This window comes from Erpetoichthys calabaricus, chromosome 1 (genome assembly GCF_900747795.2).
Source record: "Erpetoichthys calabaricus chromosome 1, fErpCal1.3, whole genome shotgun sequence".
Classification (NCBI taxonomy): domain Eukaryota; kingdom Metazoa; phylum Chordata; class Cladistia; order Polypteriformes; family Polypteridae; genus Erpetoichthys; species Erpetoichthys calabaricus.
In genome coordinates this window covers 354,496,759-354,523,392 of record NC_041394.2, presented here as the reverse complement: position 1 = coordinate 354,523,392, position 26,634 = coordinate 354,496,759, and the positions used below count along the sequence as shown (strand labels likewise).

General features: G+C 42.1%; 1 protein-coding gene across 1 annotated transcript; it reads left to right on the top strand.

Annotated features, from left to right (window-relative positions):
• The first annotated feature begins 1,400 nt into the window (after positions 1–1,400).
• On the top strand, positions 1,401–26,175 carry LOC114665408 (zinc finger protein 664-like). Its single transcript, XM_028819961.2, has 3 exons — positions 1,401–1,472; positions 14,273–14,750; positions 24,159–26,175. Exons 2-3 carry the CDS (start codon positions 14,321–14,323, stop codon positions 25,223–25,225), a joined length of 1,497 nt encoding a protein of 498 aa, XP_028675794.1. The 5' UTR covers positions 1,401–1,472; positions 14,273–14,320; the 3' UTR covers positions 25,226–26,175.
• Positions 26,176–26,634: the final 459 nt, after the last annotated feature.

The window sequence follows — 26,634 nt, the reverse complement described above, 5'->3', positions numbered from 1 at the left end:
CATCTTGCAGTGTGACCTCTGTGTTTCTGTTCATGAAGTCTTCTGCTGATAGTCGCCTCTGACATGTCCACATTGGCCTCCTGAAGACTGTTTCTGATCTGTCAGACAGACATTTGGGGCTTTTTCTTGACCACAGTGAGCACTTTTCTGTCCTCAGCAGTGGTGGTCTTCCATGGCCTACCTGTCCCTTTGTGATTACTGAGCTCACCAGTGTGTTCTTCCTTCTTCATGATATTACAGACAGTTGATTTCAGTCATTCTAAGGTTTTCCTGATGTATCCAATGGTTTATTCTTATTTTTCACCCTCATAATGGCTTCTTTGACTTTCATTGGCTCAGCTCTTATCCTCATGTTAAACAGTGGCAGCTACAAACTCCAAAGGGTAGAAGCAAGCTGAGATGTCTAATGAAGCCATGAAACCCACCTGAGTGATTACAAACACCTGTAACGCCAATTGACACAAACATTGTGATGCCCTGAAATGTGTAGAAAAAGTGTTAAGTGACCGCTTCTTCTTCTTTCGGCCGCTCCCGTTAGGGGTTGCCACAGCGGATCATCTTTTTCCATATCTTTCTGTCCTCTGCATTTTGATCTGTTACACCCATCACCTGCATGTCCTCTCTCACCAAAATGGGCAAATCCCCTAAAATGAAAGACTACAATGTGCTCTTTAAACACGATGTCTGAATGGTCTGATTTGTAAATTTAAACTGTTGGGCAGAGGGGGAAATCAAGGAAAAATGTGCCTTTCTCCCCAACATTACGTTGGGCACTGTTCATACATATTTATGTATGTGATTGAAAAGGCGTTATTGTCAGGATACTACCAATGTTATTATCAACGAACATAATGGAACATGAACATTATGAACCTTAAATGTTTTTTTTTGGTACTTTCACATTATGTGCCTGTTTTTTCATCCCCTGTTGTCCATAGCGTGGTAAGACAATGTGCCATCCAGATCGATACGCGCCTGAAGACGAAGAGCAACGTTGTCACAGGCGACTTGGCACATCTGCACTGTTATCCTCTGAAATTCTTCTGTGTTAGCTGCACGTAGCTCAGCCACATTGTGGATGCGATGTTGATACACCTTGTCTTTTAATCCCGTTCTCAGATGACACAGTGATGCTATTTTCGATACTATTCGCGCAGTGGTTTAAATGCTACAGTCTGTGAAACGTCATATACATAAATAGGGGCCACCCTGTATATTAAAACAGTGCTTATAAGACATATATGCTATGTGTTAAAACAACGCTTACATTACAAAGTCCAAGAAAACAGAGCTTATTTATGACAATTAGGCAATTTAACTAGGCGGCACGGAGTTGCTGCAGCTTCTGCAGCTGACAGAACAAGGCGGGCAAACGGACGTGACGTCACGATCGGTTTGCGCGCGTGCGCGTGTGAACGCGGAAACGAGCGTAGAATGGAGTTGCGGAGAGCAAGTCCCTGATGTACCCCACAGTAAGTAAACGGAAGTATCGGGAGGGACATTGGTCCCCGTCGCTCGCTCTTTTTCTTGTGTTCGAGCGACGCGTCGATCCACCAGCGAGCCGTGTGTCCGGTCCGCTTGCTTTCCATGGTCAAGTCCCGTTTCGGTCATTATCGTAACGTTTTTGCGTTAGGTTCTCAGCCAGCATGCCCACACGGGGCTTACGTTGGCCCCATATGGGATTAAAATTGGGGCCCATCTGGCCCGCCAGCCCGAGGTTCACCAAGTTTTGTCCGCAGGTTCGAGATTTGCCCCTCATGTGGATACTAATATGGGATAATGTTGGATACCAGACGGGTCACAAGAGGGAACCTTGTGGGTAAACACAGTTGCCCCAAAATTGGTTTTATTTAGGTTAGAGTGCAACTTTAGTATAGGGCAGGGGTAGGCAACGTCGGTCCTGGAGTGCCACAGTATGTGCAGGTTTTTGTTCCAACCCAGTTCCTTAACGAGAACTCAATTATTGCTGATGAAGCACATATTGCTTAAGTGACATTTTAATGCTTCATTTTAGTGGTCTCGCTTGTTAAGGTTCTCCAACCTTAATTGCTTATTTCAATCTCAAACTGCTGCATTCAGTGTTTTAATTGCTTCTTATTAGCAATAAGATGTAAAAGACAAAGCAGCCAGCAGTTCTCCAGTTAGCTTTTTTCCAATTACATCTGTGTGTGTTCATCATGCACGGTTTGATTTAATAAAACACTTAATAGAAAAATGTGACAGACTGAAAATGATCTGTTTTAGGCTTCAATCATTTGGATAATATCCTTGGAAAGGAAAAAAATCTACGATATAAAAGCCTTACATTGCACAGACTAACAAGCCATAAAATTAAATAAGGTCTGAGTTTGGCAATGATTGGTTTCTAATTAAGCAATTGGGTTGAATGAAAACCTGTAGCCACTGCGGCTCACCAGGACCGACATTGCCTACCCCTGTTTTACATCTTATTGCTAATAAGGAGCAATTAAAACACTGAATGCAGCAGTTTAAGATTGAAATAAGCAATTAAGGTTGGAGAACCTTAACAAGCGAGACCACTAAAATGAAGCATTAAAATGTCACTTAAGCAATATGTGCTTCATCAGCAATAATTGAGTTCTCATTAAGGAACTGGGTTGGAACAAAAACCTGCACATACTGTGGCACTCCAGGACCGACGTTGCCTACCCCTGGTATAGGGTACAAATAGGTTCCTGCAGGGGTTGTGATCATTTCAAGGGTGTCTCGTGGGCTGCATGGGCTGCCTTATTTTACAGGAACCACTTCCAAAAAAATAAATAAAAATAAAACAGAATAAGAAGCACAATCGGAGTATACAATTAATATTGTGTATTATACCAACTAATTGCAAAACAACTGTATTAATAATAATGATAATAATAATAAATTTTATTTATATTGCGCTTTATATTTTAACAATCTCAAAGTGCTACAGAGTAAAAATAAAATAATAAAACAAGAGAATCTATTTGTACTTTAACAGAATGTCTTTCTAAAAAGATGAGTTTTTAGATTCCTTTTAAAAACATCAGTCGACTGTGGGGCTCTCAGGTAGTCAGGGAGGGCGTTCCACAGCCTCGGCCCTATCACCCATACTGCGAAGCTTGGTTCTAGGGACTTGGAGAGTGTTAGTGTGTACAGAGTGGAGGGTGCGTGAGGAGGTATAAGGAGTAAGGAGTTCCTGTAAGTAAAGGGGGGCATGTCCATAAATGTATTATTAAGAATAAACAGAAGTTGAAATAATTTAATGTAAATGTTTTTTATGTCTATATTTTAATATTAAAGAAACAACAGAAATATTGAGTAATGCAAAATAAATGATGTTTACAAGTACAGTAACATGTATTCTTCAGTATTAATTACATAATGCATGTATTAATGAAGGGTGGCGCAGTGGGTAACGCTGCTGCCTCGCAGTTAGGAGACCTGGGTTCGCTTCCCGGGTCCTCCCTGCGTGGAGTTTGCATGTTCTCCCCGTGTCAGTCCAAAGACATGCAGGTCTGGTGCATTGGTGAGTCTAAATTGTCCCTAGTGTGTGTGTGTGTGTGTGTGCGTGTGTGTGTGCCCTGCCCGGGGTTTGTTTCCTGCCTTGCGCCCTGTGTTGGATGGGATTGGCTTCAGCAGACCCCCCGTGACCCTGTAGTTAGAATATAGCAGGTTGCATAATGGATGGATGGATGGATTACAAACTCAATTAAATTATTTATATATAATAAAGCTTAATAACAAATTAATAATAAATGAAAAACTGTGAGGGTAAACATGCAGAAAATAAAAAAATAAGAAGAAACAGGGCTGCACAGTTGTGCTGCTTGAACATCAAAGCAATAAATACATAAATACAGTTCCCCTAATTCTATGTGCAATAAAAACAATATTGATCCAGTCTAAAAGTGAACATCATCCACTTGTCACTCCTGTGTATTTTCAGCAAACTCTTCAGAATGACTAAAGGAGACAGAATAAAAAAAAAAACATTTATATTGAGTAAGTGAGCCCTTAACAAAACACACACACATATGATGTCCTCCTCTTTCTTCAAATTTAGTAATGCAAATGGCTTGGCAATAAATCTCTCTCTCTTAAATCTTGGAAGGCTTGGAAGGAGATGATACATGATTTTCTCGGAGACACTTTAACGTCCCGTGAGACAAAAAGACAACTGCTGTACATGCGGCGCGACAAGTAGAGCACGCAGCTCGGCAACAGAAAGTCTGCATCTGATCCAACCACATCTCCTTAGCGTACATTCAGCACCCCCCCAACCCCCCCCCCCCCCCTTCACAACATGAGTGGCAAAGTTGTGAAGTGGCTGGTGCGCCCCTCAGCTCTTATAAATTTTATCAGGACAATCATTTTATACATTCTAGATTACACGTCAGTGACTAAGCGAAGAAGAAAAAGAATGGACAAACATTCAAAAAAGTCTTTTTACTTATTAGAGAGAAAGAAACGATATTCACTCACAGGAAGTTACAGTATATGTTGCATTGTTACAATGTAAATCCAAACACGGAATCAAAATTCAATGCGATCTTGAAGAAAAGTTATCTCCAAATATTGTTTTTACTAAAGTTTTAAAATAAAAGTGAAAATAATGCAGATGTAACAATTCTTATAAATTTTTTCAGGACAATCATTTTATACATTCTAGATGACAAGTCAATGACTAACCGAAGAAGAAAGAGCAGGAACAAACATTTGAAAAAGTCCGGTAATTTATTACAGATAAAGAAACGATATTCACTCATGGGCAGTTATACGTTGCGTTGTCACGATGCAAGTCCAAACACGGAATCAAAATTCAATGCGATCTTGAAGAAAAGTTATCTCCAAATATTGTTTTTACTAAAGTTTTAAAGTAAAAGTGAAAATAATGCAGATGTAACAATTCCCATGAAAATAACAATCTCTTTAAATTGTATATCCGGTTAACCAAACCCGGGGGTGGGCGAGCCCCCTAGTGTATATATAATAAAGTCTTGCTCAAGAGTTTTGAGTCCTCTTTAGACCAGAAATCCCATTGCATGTGCATTGACTGCTATAATTTAGCGACTACAAACAGACAATGGAAATGAAAGAGGAAATGAAGGCCGCCCTGCAGTGCATACTTTCGCGCATCTCTTTGGCCCTCCAGGATGAGGACTGCCTAACCCCTCATGTTTGATGGAAACAATACACAGCACCAAGTATTGTTTCTTAATTTCCTCCTTGGTAGGACTGCATCAGCACCATTTTTTTCAGACTGAATGACAGAAATTAATACTCAAGTTTTGGAACTTGTCCATATGAGCATTCTGTTAAAATGCAGTTATGCATAGAGGAGAAACCGGTGACTCTGAAGATGTTTTCTACCTCTCAGCATCCTGTGGGAAACGTAATGACAGACATAGGGCAGTCACAGGTAATATCACTAACTGCATCCACAGGGCTTTAACTCACATCATCATCATCAGCAGCAGCTCTAATAGACACCTCAACCAGCTGGATTTGCTCTGCAACGCTGGATAAAATTTCCCCTCATTTTGTCCACTCCAAGCAATCATGGAACTCCATGATGGACATTTGTGCTAACAAGAAATTGAGCAGGTGTAGCTAATGAAGTGGCCGGTGAATGTATATACAGTGGTGTGAAAAACTATTTGCCCCCTTCCTGATTTCTTATTCTTTTGCATGTTTGTCACACAAAATGTTTCTGATCATCAAACACATTTAACCATTAGTCAAATATAACACAAGTAAACACAAAATGCAGTTTGTAAATGGTGGTTTTTATTATTTAGGGAGAAAAAAAAATCCAAACCTACATGGCCCTGTGTGAAAAAGTAATTGCCCCCTGAACCTAATAACTGGTTGGGCCACCCTTAGCAGCAATAACTGCAATCAAGCGTTTGCGATAACTTGCAATGAGTCTTTTACAGCGCTCTGGAGGAATTTTGGCCCACTCATCTTTGCAAAATTGTTGTAATTCAGCTTTATTTGAGGGTTTTCTAGCATGAACCGCCTTTTTAAGGTCATGCCATAGCATCTCAATTGGATTCAGGTCAGGACTTTGACTAGGCCACTCCAAAGTCTTCATTTTGTTTTTCTTCAGCCATTCAGAGGTGGATTTGCTGGTGTGTTTTGGGTCATTGTCCTGTTGCAGCACCCAAGATCGCTTCAGCTTGAGTTGACGAACAGATGGCCAGACATTCTCCTTCAGGATTTTTTGGTAGACAGTAGAATTCATGGTTCCATCTATCACAGCAAGCCTTCCAGGTCCTGAAGCAGCAAAACAACCCCAGACCATCACACTACCACCACCATATTTTACTGTTGGTATGATGTTCTTTTTCTGAAATGCTGTGTTCCTTTTACGCCAGATGTAACGGGACATTTGCCTTCCAAAAAGTTCAACTTTTGACTCATCAGTCCACAAGGTATTTTCCCAAAAGTCTTGGCAATCATTGAGATGTTTCTTAGCAAAATTGAGACGAGCCCTAATGTTCTTTTTGCTTAACAGTGGTTTGCGTCTTGGAAATCTGCCATGCAGGCCGTTTTTGCCCAGTCTCTTTCTTATGGTGGAGTCATGAACACTGACCTTAATTGAGGCAAGTGAGGCCTGCAGTTCTTTAGACGTTGTCCTGGGGTCTTTTGTGACCTCTCGGATGAGTCGTCTCTGCGCTCTTGGGGTAATTTTGGTCGGCCGGCTACTCCTGGGAAGGTTCACCACTGTTCCATGTTTTTGCCATTTGTGGATAATGGCTCTCACTGTGGTTCGCTGGAGTCCCAAAGCTTTAGAAATGGCTTTATAACTTTTACCAGACTGATAGATCTCAATTACTTCTGTTCTCATTTGTTCCTGAATTTCTTTGGATCTTGGCATGATGTCTAGCTTTTGAGGTGCTTTTGGTCTACTTCTCTGTGTCAGGCAGCTCCTATTTAAGTGATTTCTTGATTGAAACAGGTGTGGCAGTAATCAGGCCTGGGGGTGGCTACGCAAATTGAACTCAGGTGTGATACACCACAGTTAGGTTATTTTTTAACAAGGGGGCAATTACTTTTTCACACAGGGCCATGTAGGTTTGGATTTTTTTTCTCTCTAAATAATAAAAACCACCATTTACAAACTGCATTTTGTGTTTACTTGTGTTATATTTGACTAATGGTTAAATGTGTTTGATGATCAGAAACATTTTGTGTGACAAACATGCAAAAGAATAAGAAATCAGGAAGGGGGCAAATAGTTTTTCACACCACTGTAGATGGATGGAGACACTTGTGAGATCCTGTGTTCCTTCTCATTTAGTCAGAAATGTTGATGCACCTCTCTCTGTGTGTGCTATCAAATCTTAGTCTGGACTCTTCATGCGTAGCTCCTAGCTGGTGGGACGAGTTGCCCACCTGCATTGGAGACTGTGTGTTTATCTGAAGGCTCTCTTGTTTGGTGAATTTCTGTCTAATAAGGTTCTTTGTAAAATCGGAACTGTTTCAGCTTTTCACTTGTAGTGATCAATCTTGTACTTTTATGCTGTCACACTTGTTGTCATCCCCCCCCCCCCCACCCCCCCCCCCCCCACCCCCAAGACTGATGTTCACTCGATTAGGTTGACCTCTGGATTAAAGAGTCTGCTAAGCAAATAAATGGAGACAGAGACAGGGCGATTCCAGGATGCCAGTCTTAAAGGGAGAGTTTCAAAGTAAAAAGCCGTATCTGAAACTGGCAAATAAAAAGGAAAGGTGAACGTGTGCCAAAGATCACAGGCACTGGACAGAAGGTAACTGGAAAAGTGTATCCTGGTCAGCGTCCTGCAGGCGTCTTTTCTCTGTCACAGACGAGACTGGCTAATGGTGTGTATTAAAGAAAGACACCAATTGAGGTCCTGTAAGGCGTTTCTCACATTACACACACACTCTCACACACAGTTGCTCATCTGGGCCTTTCTTCTTCAGGGGCCACATGCATAACGCCATGCGTAGAATTCACACTAAAACATGGTGTACGGACAAAAGCGGAAATGTTCGTACGCACAAAAAAATTCAGATGCATAAATCTGTGCGTGCGCCAACTTACACGTTGTTCAGCTACATAAATCCCAGTCAGCGTGAAAAGTAACACACGTGCATGCGCCTGCTGTCCCGCCCCAACTCCCAGAATTACGCCTTTTTGAATATGCAAATCAATATAAATAGCCCTTAAGCTCAGCATTCTGTGAAAAGACAATGGCAGAAGTATGAGGGAAAATAGAAGAATTTCAGTGAATACCAAGTGAAGGCAAAGAAAAACATACTATTTGTTGGTTTAAACAGTGATATAAACAACAAAAGGAAGTTGATCGAGTGACATGGTGTCGGAGAAACTCGAAAGCTCAAGTTCACAAAATCGCACAGTGCCGAATTAAAAAAGAAGTTGTCACATATCAAAGTTGCCGTGAAAAGGTGAGGCGTAGCCCACCGTCTGAGTGTCATATGAAAGCTTATTAGGGTACAGAGAAAAAAAAAAAATAGGGACACAGTGGGGAAAAAAGCACAAAATGTCAACTTTAATCTCGAAATTTCCACTTTAATCACGTAGTTTATTTTGTCATTAAAGTAGAACATCATAAACTTCATCTTAAAATCGTTTAATTTACTAGTATCTCAAATCCCATAGTAACTAAAGTAGCACGTTAAAAGCTTTGTTTTGTATTTGATCTTCTATGTGCTCTATGTGTGTGAATCACTACCTGCTTCTTAAACGGGCTTTCTCTTCCTCCGACAGGACACAGAATCCATTACATTTGTGATATTACAGCTCTCTGAATAATTTAAATACTGAGATGTATACTTGATATCATTTTCATGATGATAGGAGTTAAAGCATGTTATTAAACATGGGAACATGGTGGCGCAGTGATTGTTCCTGCCTCACGCAAGATGCTTGCTGCACCGTACACGACCTTCAATGAAATACTTTATTGTAGCAGTACTGTTTCTTTCAAACGTACTAACCTCCAATTCCTGTCCTTACTTTTCTTTCTCCAAATGCCCAATCACCACACAATCAGCTCTGTAATAGACGTTAAACCATCTGTAAGCTTAGAACGCCGATTCTTCAAAACCTTTAAGTAACATTGAAATATCTTCGTAGTACATGTTTAATTATTCTATCCATCTATCCTTTCAGTGTCGTGCCAGCACCAGCAAGAATACAGCACAAGGCAGGAACAATCTGTGAACGGAGCGCCAGCTCCTCATTAGCACTGCGACAGCATGTCCTCACATGGTTAATTATTAACAATATAGATTATTTAAATGAAGTTAAAGTTTTCTCTGTATAATATAATAAATATATTTTGCTGCATTTCATCTTAAAAATGATATTGTCATCATATGTAAATATGCGCTTCATAAAGTGGCTCAGGTTGTTTGATAATATAACTGTATCACAAGTTTACAGTGAGGTGATTGTACTTATAAGTACACACAGATCTATAAGGAGCACTTGATGGACTGATTGAGTGCATTTATAGTTCTTGGGATGAAATTGTTTCTGAAACGCGAGGAAAGGCTCTGAAGCGTTTGCCGTATGAGAGCAGTTCAAATAGACAGCATGGTTGAGGCAGCATCTGCTTCATGCTGTATACTGATAATTCTCTTTCCAATCAGCTGCTGCTGTGATTCACACTCAGATACAGTGATATAAATACTCCAAGTGGTGCAGTGAGAGTAATACGGAAAAGATGATCCGATGTGGCAACCCCTAACGGGAGCAGCTGAAAGAAGAAGAAGAAGGTGCGGTGAGAGTAACAACACTAAAGCAGTTATGGTATTTAGAATAGTTTGACCATTCCATGGACCATTATATTGTTACAGGTTAATTACAATCAGATGCCTTAAACTAATAAACAATATGTAGTTAATTTCAGTGTATATACAGTATAAAGCCGCGTCAGGGATGTGGATCTAAAAAAGAAAGGCAAACCACACTGGAACAGTAGCACTGCTTTGACGCTGGGTACTGCCAGTCTGCAAAACCGAGCGGAGAACTTGAGTACGCCAAGCATTGAGGTACCGTGGAAATGTGCGTGGCTTTACGCCAAGTTTAGGTTTTATACCTCGTGATGTGAGCCTGGAAACAGGCTTACGCAACATTTTTGTGCATACGCTCCGTGTATACATGAGGTCCCTGGTCAGGTGCAGCTCACCCTCTTCTCTCCAGACAGTAATTGACACCTTTGTTTGATGGAATCTCCCATTTCTTGCGAGTCTGTCACTTGTGATAGCCTTCACTCTGTAAAACAACACTAGGCGGCATTGTTTCTTGAGAAAGCTGTTTGATTTTGGCCATTTTTAATCCCAGAATTGACCGTTAGGAATGGCGGTACCTTGCAATCTTAATTAGAGGGTTCAGTGGTGCTAATGCAATTACAAAGGTTTCTCTAATAACCAATTAACATGAACACAGGACGAAATAAGGAGAAGCTACGGGAGTTGACCTTTATGACGCTGAAGGAATGGCTTCTTAAAAATGGGGCTTTGCAGTCCTGTGTGGACTGTAAATGAAAAATCTGCCATTTCAAACAACAATAACCATTAACAACTCTGGTACTGTCCTGGCTGTCTTTTAAAAATCAGTGTAATGGTATCTGAATTTAAAAAATGGCATTCATTTGTATCCAAAATCTGAACATTTGTGGGTATGTGCAGACTTCTGACTGGCAGTTGACATTACATGTGTGTGTTTTCTCACATTTGTACTTACCTTCTTGTCTTTTATTTTTTTTTTGTTTTGTTTATTATTGTACAGAGTCCTATGGTACATTGAAAGGCACTTTAAATAAAATATGTGGTATGGTTTTACCAGAACCCTGGCTTAAAAATTAATTATGAAATATTTTTCCAGATAATTTTAATTATCATTTAGCATTTTGTGTTATAGTCTGTTTTCGGTTAATCTGTTAATTATGAATTGAATATTATTTGTCTTGTAATTTTTTGTGTATGTATTATGAAAATGTATTCTGTTATGAGCCATTTTAAATTTTGGATTTTTACATACTACTAGGGGGCTTCACTTGCCAACCCCCCCTGGCCTGCACTAAGCGCCAGCCACTTGACATCTCTGCCACTCGCGCATGTGGATTTCACTTTCACCAAACATCAAATCTTTTAATTCTCGCAGATACACCTCTTCATTAGGAAGAAACACTACTTTTCCATGATGGCAACACCAATTCGACGATCTACAAGTCTCCGACTTAAAGTTTAAATCCGAACAATATATTCGATCTCTTTTCACTGTTCCGTTCTTTCACCGAGTAATAATTTCCGTTTGTTTGCGCTAATGTGATCTTTACTATCATTTTTTTGAGACTTTCGAATTTTCATACTTCCATTATCTCTAACCTGCTGTGCATGTGTACCACGTCAACGTTTTGGAACCTCTTTACAACATTCTACTTGTCATCTACTCTTTGTCTTTTATCTCCGGCCCCGGGTGTGGTTAAAATGTTTTGGCACAATGTCTCGTCTCGCGGGACGTGAAAGTGTCTTTCTGAGAAAGTCTCGTCTCCTCTCATCCCAGGCTAAAAAGTTTCATCTCGTCCCAGGATTTTTTTATGTAATAGAGAGATGAGATATTGTAGGTGTTTCTATGCTTTACTGGTTAATAAACTTTGCCTTGGACTTTGGGGACTTTCAGCTTGCCATATCTACTCCTATTTTTTCTTGGTTCTCCTCAATTTGACATTTTTGGAATAAATCCTTTAAATATATATTGACAAAAATGTTGAGTGTATCCAGAAGGGGGCCTGCGATCCCTGGGAGAGCAGCCTTACCACACCCACTTAAGAAGAGGTCGTCCACCTGAAGCTAAGCATGTTCAGGCCTGGTCACTACTTGGATGGGAGACCACCTAGGAAAAGCTTGGGTTGGTGAGGCCACCAGGGAGCACTTACCCTGAGGCCTGAATGTGGACCCCAATGCCCCTGTGTGGTAAACATGGCACAGTGCTTTGGATGAGATGTTAAACCGAGGACCTGACTGTCTGGGTGTCGTGAAAGATCCCTGGGCATCCTTCATAAAGGGCAGGTTGTATCCCGATGTCCTGGCTAAGATGCCCACCACGGCCTGGTCATTCTGGCCCCCTAATTATTCCCCCTCTTTAATTGGCTTTCTCTCTCACCACTTCACCACCTAACAGCTCATGTGTGGTGAGTGTACTGGTGCCAAAATGACTGCCGTCGCCTCATCAAGGTGAACGCTGCACATTAGTGGTGGTTGAAGTGGCTCTGCATTCACTGTGTAAAGCGCTTTGAATAGTGAGAAAAGTGCTATAGAAATGTGAAGAATTAATATTATTATTAGTGATTGTAGCTTTTTACTTAACCAAAATCTATATAGCTATAAAATAAAATGCTATATCCCTCCCTAGTGCTAGGCCAGTAATTTTATAATGAACAAGTAAATGAACACTTAGATTGGACACACTTCACTTCTTTTTAACGTTCGGTTACACTGTCAATAAAAACCTCTTGGCAAAGCGCGATACTGGAGAGGGGGTTCCTGAAAGTGGGTCTCGTCAATGTCAGCAGTGCCGGAGACACCTTCTAGGCATGGGTAGCAAAGATGTCGTCCATCCGTCAAGCAGATGAGCTTCCATGTTCTGGGCAACTGTCAGAACTTTTATACTTTCTCTACAGCCCATGATTCGCACAATAAGAGCATGTGATGGTGCGGGTCCTGCTCCATAGCTCCCACTTCCCATTTTGGGAGCCTCTCCAACCCCAATACCATCGGTAATGTAACCGGATGAACTGGTAGATGTGGTGAAATCAACTTGAGCAAGGGGATGGTGCAAAAAATGAACAAGTGTTTTCATTAAAACAAAACCAAAGTGTTTCAAAAATGTGACAATAAATTAATAATCCATAAAATTAGGTGCAATGTGGAGGTTAAAAATAATCCAAATAAATAAATCCATTAAAACGTGGTTAAAAACAGGCTGGAAGCAGTTCCCTTTTTAAAAACCCGGTGCCTTCTTCCTTCTACTTGGTGGCTCCTCTGCTTCTCCCATCAGGCTTTGCAACAGGGGAGTCGCCCTACCTGCAGCTGCAGCTGACCTTCTCTTGCTGGTCTGGTAGCCATCCTTCCCCTGGCTCCATGCAGCTCATTCCTCCGGACCGAGGCTCGGGTTTTCCCCCAGCGGCCAGGGTGCTCATGCTGGGGGCTCACTTACTCCTGCGGCGATCCAACCATCTTCTGGGACACTCCAGCTCCTGAGATCGCTCTGCTGGAGCAACCGTCTCCTAGTCGGCCTAACACTCCTCCTGAGGGGCTCTCCTCCCCAGCGAGCCTGCTCTCTCAGCACCGGCTCTCCTTTGTCTCTCCATCTTAACCTCCAATCTTTTTTCCTTTTTTTCTCCCTCTCTGCAGTTGCGCTTCTCCTATTTATACTGGGGATGTGGCACAGGTGTGGCAACCAGCAGCTCCCAGCATCAATTATGAACACAGGTGATTCCCAGACATATGTACTTCAGTGCGGAAACACCCACGTCGCATCGCACCCGGGAACCGCTCTGGCCACATGACCACACCCCCTCTTTATTATTATTTATTTAATAATATAATAATAATAATAGCAGACCTGCTATATCACAGAGCATGTAATCTCCAAACATGTTTACAATCTTTAGCTGGCTTAGCGTAGGCAGAAAATAACACAGGGTTATTGCAGAACCATACACTGACCACCGAACCTTGGGATGCATTCGAACAATCGAGACGAGAACAGGCCATTCAGCCCAACAAAGCTCACCACTCCTATCCACTTAATTCTTCTTAAAAATCATCAAGTTGAGTTTTGAAAGTCCTCCTGTCCATGACACTACTTGGTCACTTATTCCAAGAATCTGTGGTACACCTGTCCTCCTTAATTAACCTTCTTGAGTTGCTACCATGTGTGGTGTTCCATCTCCCAACATAGCCATATCGATCTCTCTCTAGATCAGCTCATCTGCATAGACTGGAGGCTTCAGCTGTGTTAATTTGTGGCTTTAAGTGTTTGGTGAAAGTCGTGCAGTGTGGCAAAAACTTCACAGATTACAGTGACACACATTAATCCTGTGGCTACAGCGAGCAAGGAGTTTTGTGGTTCCCCTCTCCCTGTTGGGTTGGTGGAAGAGTTTCCCACCTTTGTTGTGCTTATTGTGCTATGTCATCCACTGTTTCCAGGCCTCATTTAGAGCCTTAAGGTCTAGTTTCTTTTTAGTTTATTTAACTGAAATTATCAATCCTTTTCTGCCCACAGAAACCGGGAAGAAGAAGAAGATTCAGCCATTTTCTGTAACTCCTACATATGGATGTGACAGAGGAGACATACCAGGCCAACATGAATGACACAGAGAAATGGACTGTAAATGTTAAGCTAGAGGAGGAAGAGTGTGAATGGAAACGAGTGTACCATAAACATGAGAGTCTGGACATTAAGGATGAGGATTGTGAACAGGGAACAGGTGGCTTCAAGGCAGAAGCTGAGGAGAAGCCTGTCATCAGCGATAGGCCGGAATGTCAACTCATTGGCCAAGTCAAGGAAGAAGCCCTTCGGTCAGAGTCTGCCTGTCACTCTGGGGGTCTAAGCGGATTCGTCTCCTCTCAAACTGGAAACTGCCCTGTTCAGGAGCGTTCTGTCAGCGTGAAGTCTGATATTGATTCAGACACAAAGACCACTGAGGAAACATTAAGGAGATCACCAGGATATCCATCATTGACGAATCATCCTGGAGAAGGTTAGTGGAAACTAAAAGTGAACAAACAGGGGAGACCAAAAAGTTGACCCACCCTGATTTTAATATTAATATGCACTAGAAAGCCATAGTGTTGAAAGATGTAGAAAGACAGACACTGAAAGTGGGTCATTCTTAGGGAAAAAAAATATTTTTGGGCATGCCATATTTATTCCACATCTTCATGACGGAGTAGTGCCACATGAGAGGGGTGGACATCAAACTAAAAGAAGTGGGAGTTCAGGGTGATGTTTTTAGGTGGGTGCAGAATTGGCTCAGACACAGGAAGCCGAGGGTGATGGTGTGAGGAGCCTCATCAAAACTGGCTGATGTTAAGAGTGGTGACCAGCAGGGGTCAGTGCTAGGGCTGCTGCTATTTTTAATATATAGAAATGATTGAGGTAGGAATATAAGTAACAAACTGGTTAAGTTTACAGATGCTACCAAGATGGGTGGATTAGCAGATAATTTGGAATCCATTACATCATTACAGAAGGACTTGGATAGCAAACAGGCTTGGGCAGGTTTGTGGCAGATGAAATTGAATGTCAGTAAATGTAAAGAATTACACATAGGAAGTAAAAATGTTAGTTTGAATACACAATGGGGGTCAGAAAATCGAGAGTGCACCTTATGAGAAGGATTGAGGAGTCGTAGTGGACTCCTATCAACTTCCAGACAGTGTTCAGAAGCCATTAAGAAGGCTAGCAGAATATCAGGTTATATAGCGTCTTGATGTGTGGAATACAAGTCACAGGAGGTTCTGCTCAAGCTTTATAACACACTGGTGAGGCCTCATCTGGAGTACTGTGTGCAGTTTTGGTCTTCAGGCTACAAAAAGGACATAGCAGTGCTAGGAAAGGTCCAGAGAAGAGTGACTAGGATGATTCCAGGGCTACAGGGAATGAGTTATGAGGAAAGATTAAAAGAGCTGAGCCTTTACAGTTTAAACAAAGAAGATGAAGAGGAGACCTGACTGAAGTGTTTAAAATTATGAAGGGAATTAGTCCAGTGGATCGAGATGGTGACTTTAAAATGAGTTCATCAAGAACACGGGGACACAGCTGGAAACTTGTTTAGGGGAAATTTCACAGAAACATTATGAAAGTTTTTCTTTGCACAAAGAACCACAGACACTTGGAATAAGCGACCAAGTAGTGTGGTAGACAGTAAGACTTTAGGGACTTTCAAAACTAGACTTGGTGTTTTCTTGGAAGAAATAAGTGGATAGTACTGGCGAGCTTTGTTGAGCTGAATGGCCTGTTCTCATCTAAAGTGTTCTAATGGTGGCTCTGAAGCTCAGGATCTGCTGTGGCAATCAGAAGGTTGCCGGTTTGAATCCCATTATAAAGCCAGAAGTGACTCTACTCGGTTGGACCCTTGACTTGCAATTGCTTCGTCCAGCATATGACGTTAATCTGCATCCAGCCCTGCAAGGGGGTCCTTCAACTTGCAGAGAAAACTTGGGGGGTTGGTGGCAGGATTGGCACTCCTGCCACCGTATAAAACCTCCCAGTGTCCCAGTGTGGTGCTGAGGTGTCACCCGCTGCACTTGGGTGTTATCAGCGCATGCTCCCAACCTCTTCATAACACACACTCTTTCATTTTATATGTCAATTATCTTTTTGTGAACGAATTCTTATTTATAATAATGAAAAACAGATGCATAAAATCTGTGACAAATATTATATGTATGTGTGTAATGTGTTTTTTTTTATTACTATCTCTCCTCTTCCCCATTTCAACATTAAAGAAATACTCTACCCAAAAATGATATTTTTCAATCTATTTACTACCTATTTCTTTTGTAGTACTGGCTACTGTAAGAAAAAAAGTTCATCTCATATTTTTATAAAGAATGGAGATGACAGATTGTCTGAATCAATGGTCTTTAATGGGGACAAACACTGAACAACAGCAAACAACATCAAAATGTCCAGAAACAAATTTCACATTACTTCTGTTTCAAAATCCACATGTCAAGTCATCCAGTTGTATGCTTACACCATCCCAGACACAAACATTTCGTTATATAAACCACCTCTGGAAAATCACAGAAGTGGCGAGTGCAGCTTTATAGTCACTATACCCATCTATAGTGGGGAAGAAGGAACGGAGCCAGAAGAATGTTACCAGATAAACAGCTACATTTCTTTTTTCCATCTTAAATTTGCCAGTGAACATCTGGGTCTGTACAGTACGTGTGCCTTCTTGAGCAGGGAGACCTTGCGGGTGCTGCAAGATTTCAATCCATTACGGCGTAGTGCGTTACCAATGGTGTTCTTGGTGATTGTGGTGGTCCCTCCTGCCTTCACATCATTAACAAGCTCCTCCCGTGTAGTTTTGGGCTGATCCCGTCACCTTTCTCATGATCATCCTCACCCCACGATGCAAGATCTTGCATGGAGCTCTAGACCGACGGTGACTGATGGCCATTTTATGTTTATCTTCCATTTCTGAATAATCGCACCAACAGTGATCACCTTGTCACCAAGCTTCTTGTAGCCCATTCCAGCTTTGTCCCTGACATCCTTTGACAGCTCTTTGGTCTTGCCCATGGTGGTGAGGTCCGCGGCTCATGCCTTTTAAATAAATAATCATCTCAAGGAGGGGGACTGGTAGTGTGGCCTGGAGCAGTTCCTGTGTGTGGTGCAGTGTGGGAGTTTTCTCACTTAAGTGCCCAGGTGAGGAATCGTCTGTGTCTTTAAATGAAGTCGGTGCCATGTCCCCACATATACAATGAGAAGCACGAGTGTGAGTGTTGGGGGGAATAGATGGAACTCAGGCGGTCTGGCTGCACAGTTTGGAGGCAGCCAAGACTGAGGTCGGAGGAATGAAGTTCATGGCTGCTGAGTCTGTGCTTGCTGCGTGAGTTATGGGTGAGCTGGGGAGACGAAGAAGGAGGTGGGCTGACATCCGAAGGAGACAGTGACTGCATTTTAACCTCTGCTTTTAATGGATTTATTTATTACTTTTCACTTGGTTTTTATGGATTACTAGGGGGTTTGCCCCTTGCTCACTTCACTCGCCAACCCCCTCGGCCTGCGCCACGTGCCAGCCACTTCACATCTCTGCTGCTGTGCCGGGTGACGTGCATCTCGTGTGGCGCTGTGAACATTTAAAAGCCTGTACAGCAGCTGTCCTTTTGTCTCAATGCCTTGTCTCTATGACGTTCTACTTTGTCATCTACTCTTTATTTTTTATTTCCGGCCCCGGGTGTGGTTAAATCTGGTGGCACAAAGCCTTGTCTTGCGGGATGTGAGTTCGTGATATTTTAGTTTATAATTTAAAAATGGAATAAGAATTTGAAAATTTAGCAACATCACATTAAAGTTTGATAAATTCTAAAAAGAATAATACAAAACATATGTATGTAGGTTTTAAAATAAGCCCAATTTAAAGCGCGACATTAAAATGTCACACAAAATCGTTGCACTTTTAGGCTTAGGGTTTTATAGATATATATATATATAGAGAGAGTTGATTTATTTATGTACTGTTTTTAGAACACTGCACTGTGGACACTTTTGGTTTTGTTTTTTAATAAAAGCACCTTTGGACTTTTCCACCATCCCCTTGCTGCATGTGCGGTTTGTCCTCATTAGTCAGCTCAGCTCGGCCATAACTACCGACAGTGTTGGGTTCGAGAGGCTCCCATATGTGAAGTCTGGAGGGGAACCACATCGGCACAGTGGAGAGGTTGGAAAGGAAGAAATTGATTCTGTGGGCAGGTGGGCTTTATACACATCATGAATTGAGATCAGGAGTATCTGGAATTAATCGATCGATTAATTGATTGTAATCTCTGTGCCACAGGGGCACACAGCCAATCTGTGGGAGTCAGAATTCTGGCTGGGTTGTAGGAGATCAAATCCTTATTTCACTCAATGACACACAAATCAATTTATCACTTTTATGTAATGTGTTTTTTGTGGATTTTTGGTTGATACTCTGTCTCTTTCCATTAAAATGAAACTACCATAAAATCAGAGACTGTTCATTTCTTTGTAAGTGAGCAGGCTAACAAATTCAGCAAGGGATTGAATGCTTATTTTCCCCACTGTACGTCTCTATCCTCACTCATCCCTTGGTCATGAGCTTTGGGTAATGACTGATCGATTGAGATCACGGGTACAAGCCTCTGAAGTGAAGTTTTTTCCACAGGATGGCTGGTCTGTCCCTTAGAGAGAGGGTGAGAAGTCAAAGTGAACTTTATTGTCATCTCAACCATATACAAGTATACAGATAGACGAAATTGCAAAGCTCAGGGTCCACAGTGTAACAACATGAAGTGCAAATAATAAATTAAAATTGAAACACAAACAAGACAAGTCATTGTGCAAAGACGCGACAAAGAAGTGGCAGCAATTTAATGTGTAGTAAGCAATAAGTGCAGGCATCCGAGGGAGGCTAAGAGTTTAGAGCCGCTGACCCTCCACATGAAGCCAGTTGAGGTGCTTTGGGCCTTTGATACGGGGGCCTCCCTGTGGAGGGTGTACAGGCATGACTAGCTGGGAGAACACTCAGTGCAAATCTTAACATCTTCAACTCAGCCACCTCCAGCTCTGTCTCCTGCTTTCTGGTCAGTGCCACCGTCTCCAACCCATATAACATTTACTCAGTAACCATCCTAAAAGGGGCATTGGTTTAAATTGGATAACCGCTAATTTGCCCAAGGTCTTGTTATTTGTCAGTATACTTTGAGCATGACCTCATAGTTACATACAATAAGAAATGAACAAAAAGGTCTCGAGCCTTAATAGTTTACCCTCTCTTTTGTTGTGGAAGGGTCCCAGGGTGACCCTGTTTTCTGTTTTTGAGATTCCCTAAGGTAAGCATTTCCCACAGCACATCCAGTTTTCTCTGCAATAAGCACTATCTTTCTCTGTCCCTCTTTTTCTCTTCTTCTTCCGCTCTTCACAGCAAGCTTCGTCCTCTGCCTCCTCCCGACTCTGTCTCTGAGACCGAAGTAGGGCTGCTCCTTTTATATTACACCTGGGAGCACGTCCGAGTAGAGTTGGAGCCAACACAACAGTCCTCCTGGTGCTCCCTAGCAGCATCCACAGAACCCAACAGGGCTGACCTGATGAATTCCAATTCCCAAGATGCCCTTTGGGTATTTGTGGTGATGCCACAACCCTGGAGGACTGCCATCTAGTGTTCTGGGGGAGACAATGTCCTATACAAACGTGGGCATCCAGGCTGGGTAAGGTTCTCGATACAGCTCCAACTCGGTTGCCAGTCTTCACGTGGCGTCCCTCACAATGAGTATTTTGTATTATTTTGGGTTTTTTTAGCATGGAGAATTGGAAATTTCTAACCACTTTTAAGTATTTGGCCAGTTTAATTTGGTTTTCGTTCATCCTGTTCTTGGGGCTGGTGGCAGGTTTGGCACTCCAGCCACCATAAGACTGTTCCAGTGTGGTGCTGAGGTTTCACCCATTGCGCAGCTTCATTAGGATCCCAATCCCGGTGGTCTGTCATGTTGTGGGTGTGGCAACACGATGTATTTGGCGCATGCTCTCAACCTCCCCTTTGCGTCCTTAATTTTGATTCTCTGGTCTGCCCTTGGGTCTCGTTTGCTTGGTCTCTCTGGCTTTTCTAGCTTTGACCCCTTTCTGTTCCCCACAATGTTTTTGTCACGCTTTTGCTTCACCTGGTGATCGATTCTCTTCTCACAACAATCCCTGAAGATAAACCTCTCATTACAATACCAAGGGATCATGAGTGGCCTCAAGATGAGAAATGCAGTCGCTGAAGCTCTGTGTCTGGATTTGGAGCAGACTGCCATCAAAAAGCAAGAAAAGGAGCTTACAGTTACAGTTCAGCATGCCTTTAAAGAAGTCATAGCTTCTAAACAAACCATAGAAATGCAAGCCCTGTGTCGCAACTCTTTCAGACTTTTTGGCAACACTACAGTGAAATTGGACAAAAGGTGAGAGATCATTCAGTGGCGATGAGTGAATCTTCCAAATCTTTTATGGAGAGGAAAGGCCATTGTGATTCTTGTTTGGAAAGAATGTGTGGCTTACAATTTGTCACATTTGTTTGTGTTGTGGTCCCTAGGGGGTCTTGCAGCTGCCCAAACTATCCAACACAGATGCTTGGACACAGGTTTGCAACCACAAAGGCTTTTTGTTTGTGTGAAACTCTTATGCAAAGAGTTTCCTACACCACAACCATAAGTACAGCACTAATACACAGCAGTACTTTTGTCTTCTTCTCACTGTTTCCTTGACTTCTTCCCATTACCTCCACTCCTCTCTCAACCTTCTCCTTCTTCTCCCAACTCTGGCTTCTGAAGATGTGGCGGGCAGCTCCTCTTATGTAACACCAGGAAGCACATCCAGTGTCCCAAAGGTGGGCCTTGGAAGCACCTCCAGGTGAGGTGGGAGCCCGACAAAGAGGGGCTTGCCAGTCCCATCAGCACCCCCTTGTGGCACCTGCAGAACCAAACAGGGCTGAGTCAAGAAACTCCATTTCCCAAGATGCCCTGTGGGAATCCTTGGCAATGCTGAGACCCGTGGGGAGACAATGCCCTGTCCAAGCTGTCTCCCCCTGTCCTTCCAGGTTATGGGCGCCCCAGCCTGGTAAGGTTCCCTGCCGTCAGTGTGTACCATCTCATAATTTGGGCTTGAGGTTTATTGTCCCTGGTGAGATTGTAAAATGTTTATCCCTGGTTTCTTATAAGGTGGCGCCGCCTGCTAATTTTAAGTCACACTCCCCTTTTCAGGTGTCTCGCCTTGATCCAGTCCATGTATCTTGCTATTCAGTTTCTTCTGCCGCTCTTCCTCTGGTGGTTATTAAGGGTCATCAGGAGTTTGAGGTGCACAGGTTTGGAATCCAGGAGGCGCGTTCAGAGGGTCGAATATCTGGTCGATTGGACGGGCTTAGGTCATGAGTAGCTCCCTTGAGTATTCGGCCTACCGCTGGATTCCACCATTGATTTTACTCTAAGCCTGATGAAGTGTGAGGGAATTAGGTTGTGGCACATGGTTGTTCATATATTTTGCCCTATTATGCTCTTTTTTATAATGGAGAATCTATTTATGGATATTTGTAATTGTTTTAAAGTGTTTGGCAAAGTTTAATTTTGTCTGCATTCTGTATTTACATCACACAGAAGACGAGTCATGTGACCGCAATCATCATGCTACTTACATCACAAGTAGTGCTGGTGTACACACTCAGTGGCCACTTTATTAGGTACGCCTGTTCAACTGCTTGTTAACTCAAACATCTAATCAGCCAATTGCACAGGCATTTCTGCCTGTAGACGTTGTCAAGACTACCTGCTGAAGTTTAAATCTGAGCATCAGAATGGGGAAGAAAGTGGACTGAAGTGACTTTGAACGTGGCCTGGTATTTGCTGCTCTGAGTATTTCAGAATCTGCTGATCTACTGAGAGTTTCACACACAACCATCTCTAGGGTTTGCAGAGAATGATCTGAAAAAAGGGAAAATATCAGTGAGAGGCAGTTCTCTGGGCGAAAATGCCTTGTTGATGCCAGAGGTCAGAGGAGAATGGCCAGAATGGTCTGAGCTAACAGAAAGGCATCAGGAAGTCAAATAATCACTCGTTACAACTGAAGTGTGCAGAAGAGCATCTCTGAACATGCAATAAGCTGAACCTTGAAGCAGGTGGGCTACAGCAGCAGGAGACCACACCGGGCGACACTCCTGTCAGCTATTGTTGCTGACCATGTCCATCTCTTTATGACCACCATCTTTTGATGGCTCCTTCCAGCAGGATAACACTCCATGTCACAAAGCTCAGATCATCTCAAACTGGTTTCTTGAACATGATGACGAGTTCACTGCACTGAAATGGCCTCCACAGTCACCAGATCTCAATCCAGTAGAGCACCTTTGGGATGTGGTGGAACAAGAAGTTCACATCAAGGACGTGCATCCAACTAATCTGCAGCAACTGCCTGATGCTGTCATGTCAGTATGGACCACAATCCAGGAAGAATATTTCCAGCACCTTGTTGAATCTATGCCATGAAGAATTACTGCAGTTCTGAAGGCAAAAGGGGGTCCAATCGGAAACTAGCAAGGTGTACCTAATAAAGTGAACACAGTGGCATTTCTGTGCCTCAGTACAGATACACAAAGATTTTAGCCTACTTTCTTTCTAAGCAAGTGCAAGGCTTCGTGTTTGGTTTTATATCCTTGACTTTTCAATTCTCTTGTTTGCCCCTGGGTCTTGTTAGCTTCCTCTCTCTGATTATTCTTTGACCCCTTCCTGACCCTCACTTTGTTCTCTTCTCACAGTAACACCTGGAGATAAACGTTTCAGCAATAAGGCTAAGTCTTCTGAATGAAATGTTTCACCAAAAAGAGAATTGCACTGGAACAGTCTCAGAGTCATCACCAGGAATGCACATGTTGACCTTTATTTATACTGTTCTGTAGGGCTTCGTATTTTTGCATATTTTATGTTGTATTGTTGCTTTTGAATTATTATTTTTTACGTTTTATGTATTTTCTGTCATGTTTGTAACACATCATGTTACTTTAAATGCTCCATTCTCTGAACTTTGTGAGTGGAGCCCCAGGAGGCAGGGCCACCCTCTCTTTCGATTTAAGGTGAGTGTAGATCAGGAGATCATTTGAAGGTCTTTGTTTTTAAAATATTTGTATTGTACTGGTTGGATTGCTTTTTTTGTGCATTTCACTGATGGATTAGGTATGTGGGACTTGTTTGCTTGTAGGATTTCCATTTAGGTAACTCATGCTTACCTGTTGTTGCTGTTTGTAATGTTTTTGCCCAACTTTCTACTTTATTTTTTATAAACACTTTATTTATAAACAAACATTTTTGCCCTTTTGTGTACAACCTAGGAGTTTATGGTCATCTCCTTCTTGAGGAGCTTTCTTGATATTTTTAATTTGTTAAGCCAGTTTTTCACACTTTGGTCCTAGCCAGGCCAAAGCCAGCAGGTAGTAGTCTGGGGTGAGCTACTTCTGGGTTGGCCAGTGAAGATCTTGGCCTGCTTAGTGCATGTATTCTGGAGTCCTCACATCCATTTTGGCCTGTTTGGGACTCCATTGTACAAAATATACAGTCACTCCAGTGATGTCATATGCCTCACATTGCCAGACCCTAACGGGTAATAGTACTATAGCAACAGACAATGCTGTACCTCTAAAGTGGCACTCCTGGATAATTAAAAAAATTAAACTTTTATAGTAAGTCTACCAGCAAAATGCAAACTCCTGAAGCAAATCTCCTTAGAATAAAAGACCCTAGAAAAGATGCAGATATACACAAAATATTAAAGAAAGAGGCAACCATAACATACATTTTGTGTGCCTCTCACTGTGACCCACCTTTTAGATGCCCTTTCTTTTGCCCCACCTTCAAATAGTCACTTTCAATTGTGCTTTTCTTGTGTTTTTCTGCAGATACTCAAGAGGGTCCCAGCTTTTCCCCATCTTTATCTGTGAATCATGTGGAGAACAGACTAAAACAGATGCTGCATGATAAAAATATGGAGAAATTTGGATCAACTATGTTGACACCAATCTCTTTGAAGTTTAGTTCTCTGCCTGTGATGAAATTAAAAGGGATAGACAATCAGCAACAGGTGCGTAGTAACAGTTTGGGTGCTTTGAACGTATGCGATGAGCCAAGGGAAGGTTTTACTTGCAAACCAAAGGGTAAAAGCAATCAGCAGCAACATAAAAATCAGATGCCATATTGTTGTTCCAATTGTGGCAAACAATTTCCAAAGAGAAGTATCCTTCAGGCCCACACAAGAATTCACACTGGAGAGAAGCCATATTGCTGTTCTCAATGCGACAAAAAATTCTCAAGCTCGAGTAATCTTCGAGTCCACATGAGAATTCATACTGGAGAAAAACCGAATTGTTGTCCTGAGTGTGGCAAAAGATTCTCAAACATGACCATTCTTAAGACCCACATGAGAATTCACACCGGAGAGAAGCCATATTGCTGTTTGCAATGTGACAAAAACTTCTCAAATATGAGTAATCTTCAGGTCCACATGAGAACTCATACTGGAGAGAAACCGTATTGTTGTCCTGAGTGTGGCAAAAGATTCTTGGACATGAGCACTCTTAAGAACCACATGAGAATTCACACCGGAGAGAAGCCATACTCTTGTTCAGAATGTGGAAAACGATTTTCACACATGACCACTCTCAAGTGCCACACAAGTATCCATTCTGGTAAGAAACCATACTGCTGTTCTGATTGTGGTAAGAGATTCTCACAAAAGAGCCAGCTTCAGACCCACACAAGAATTCATACAGGCGAGACACCACATTCCTGTTCTGAATGTGGTAAGAGATTCTCACAAAAGAGCCAGCTTCAGACACACAGAAGAATTCATACAGGGGAGACACCATATTCCTGTTTTGAATGTGGGAAACAATTTTCAAGGAAAGACCATCTTAATGCCCATGCAAGAGTTCATACAGGTGAAAAGCCATATAGCTGTTGTGAATGAGGGAAAAGTTTCTCACAAATGAGCCACCTTCAGAAGTACACAACAGTACATATTGGGGAGAAACCCCACACTGGCTGCCCCCCAAATCACTCATTATACTCTCTGTTTTGTTCTTTCTCTCCCAAGGACAAATACCTGTCCCTACTACCCTCTACTCTTTACTTTGCAACGCATCTTATAAACCTCTGCCCTTGATTTCTCTTTGGTCTGGAGACTTTTCCCCTCTCAGTTATCACCAATAGAAAGTTTGGTTCTGGAAACCCAAATTATCAGCACACCCAGTTCAGAATTCTTGACAGACTTTATCCTACTCCCTGTAAGCGGTCTTACTGTCAATCCTCTCTGTCATTTATCTTCCCTTGGTTTACCCACCACTTTTTCTCCACACCTACTGCCTTCCTTCCTTTCCTGCAGTATTCCTGTGTTACCTCAAATCGTTCTTCTTTTAGACCTTTCCTGGCTTCCACTCAAACTCTCTTAATGCAAGTTATTCTGGCTGGGTACCCTGGCAACCAAATTAATTTTTGCCTCCCACTGGAAAACACCTGAATGCATCACTGTGGACGACTAGCAGACCTCCTTCTACAACTTCATACATTTGGAGTTGTCTGTGGCGCATTAATGGGCCTTCCAGTAATGTAATTGAAACCTGCTCTGCTGTAGCTCAATTGTGTAAAACTTGGCTTGACCTTTTTTTTCACCCCTTGGCTCAGGCTGGGTGGGAGTGGGTGGTCTGGCTTCCTTTGTATGCTATGTCCGCTTATTGTTTATATCCTGTCATTTTGTTCTTTTTTTTTAATAAATAATTGATGAGAAAAAAGTACAATTCCCTACCAAATCTACTCAAGTACATGTAATTTGTTAGTTTCCACCTCTGGGTTTCAATCCCTCTTAGATGGGTAGCACAGCTAGTTTAATTATATGTGAACAACTTCTAGGGTTGTATCTTTCTTATGTTTCATTAAAAATGCCTCTTTAATAACAGTAACTGTATTCGGTACCATATGTTAGATTTGTACTTCAAATTCCATATTGGAAAAATTGCATACCTTGTTATCTCTTGGGTTATTGCCACTTGGCAACTCCACACTGCTTTCCAAATGGTTTCCCACATAGCACATGAGGTCTGGCTTACTTATCTGAACTTATCATAACTTACAAACCAGAGCGCACACCCTATAACACCATATGTATTATATTGGATACAGGTATTTCTAAGGCCTGTTCCTCAGTAACAGGATTACCATTTTCCTCAAAAACCAGTTGTATACAATAATATACATGTCTTCTCCCCTTGGTGGATGATCTATTCATCACAGGTGGCAAAGGCCACTTTTTTTTCAAGAATCCAAGATGGCTGCATGCAAGGTGGAAGTTAGCATCGTTTTCAAGTGATAAGATGCCCAAAT

Excerpts from the sequence above, each read along its gene's own strand:
- LOC114665408 (XM_028819961.2), top strand. The coding sequence starts at position 14,321 with ATGGATGTGACAGAGGAGACATACCAGGCCAACATGAATGACACAGAG. Across the intron at positions 14,751-24,158 it reads GACGAATCATCCTGGAGAAG|ATACTCAAGAGGGTCCCAGC; the intron begins GTTAGTGGAAAC and ends GTTTTTCTGCAG.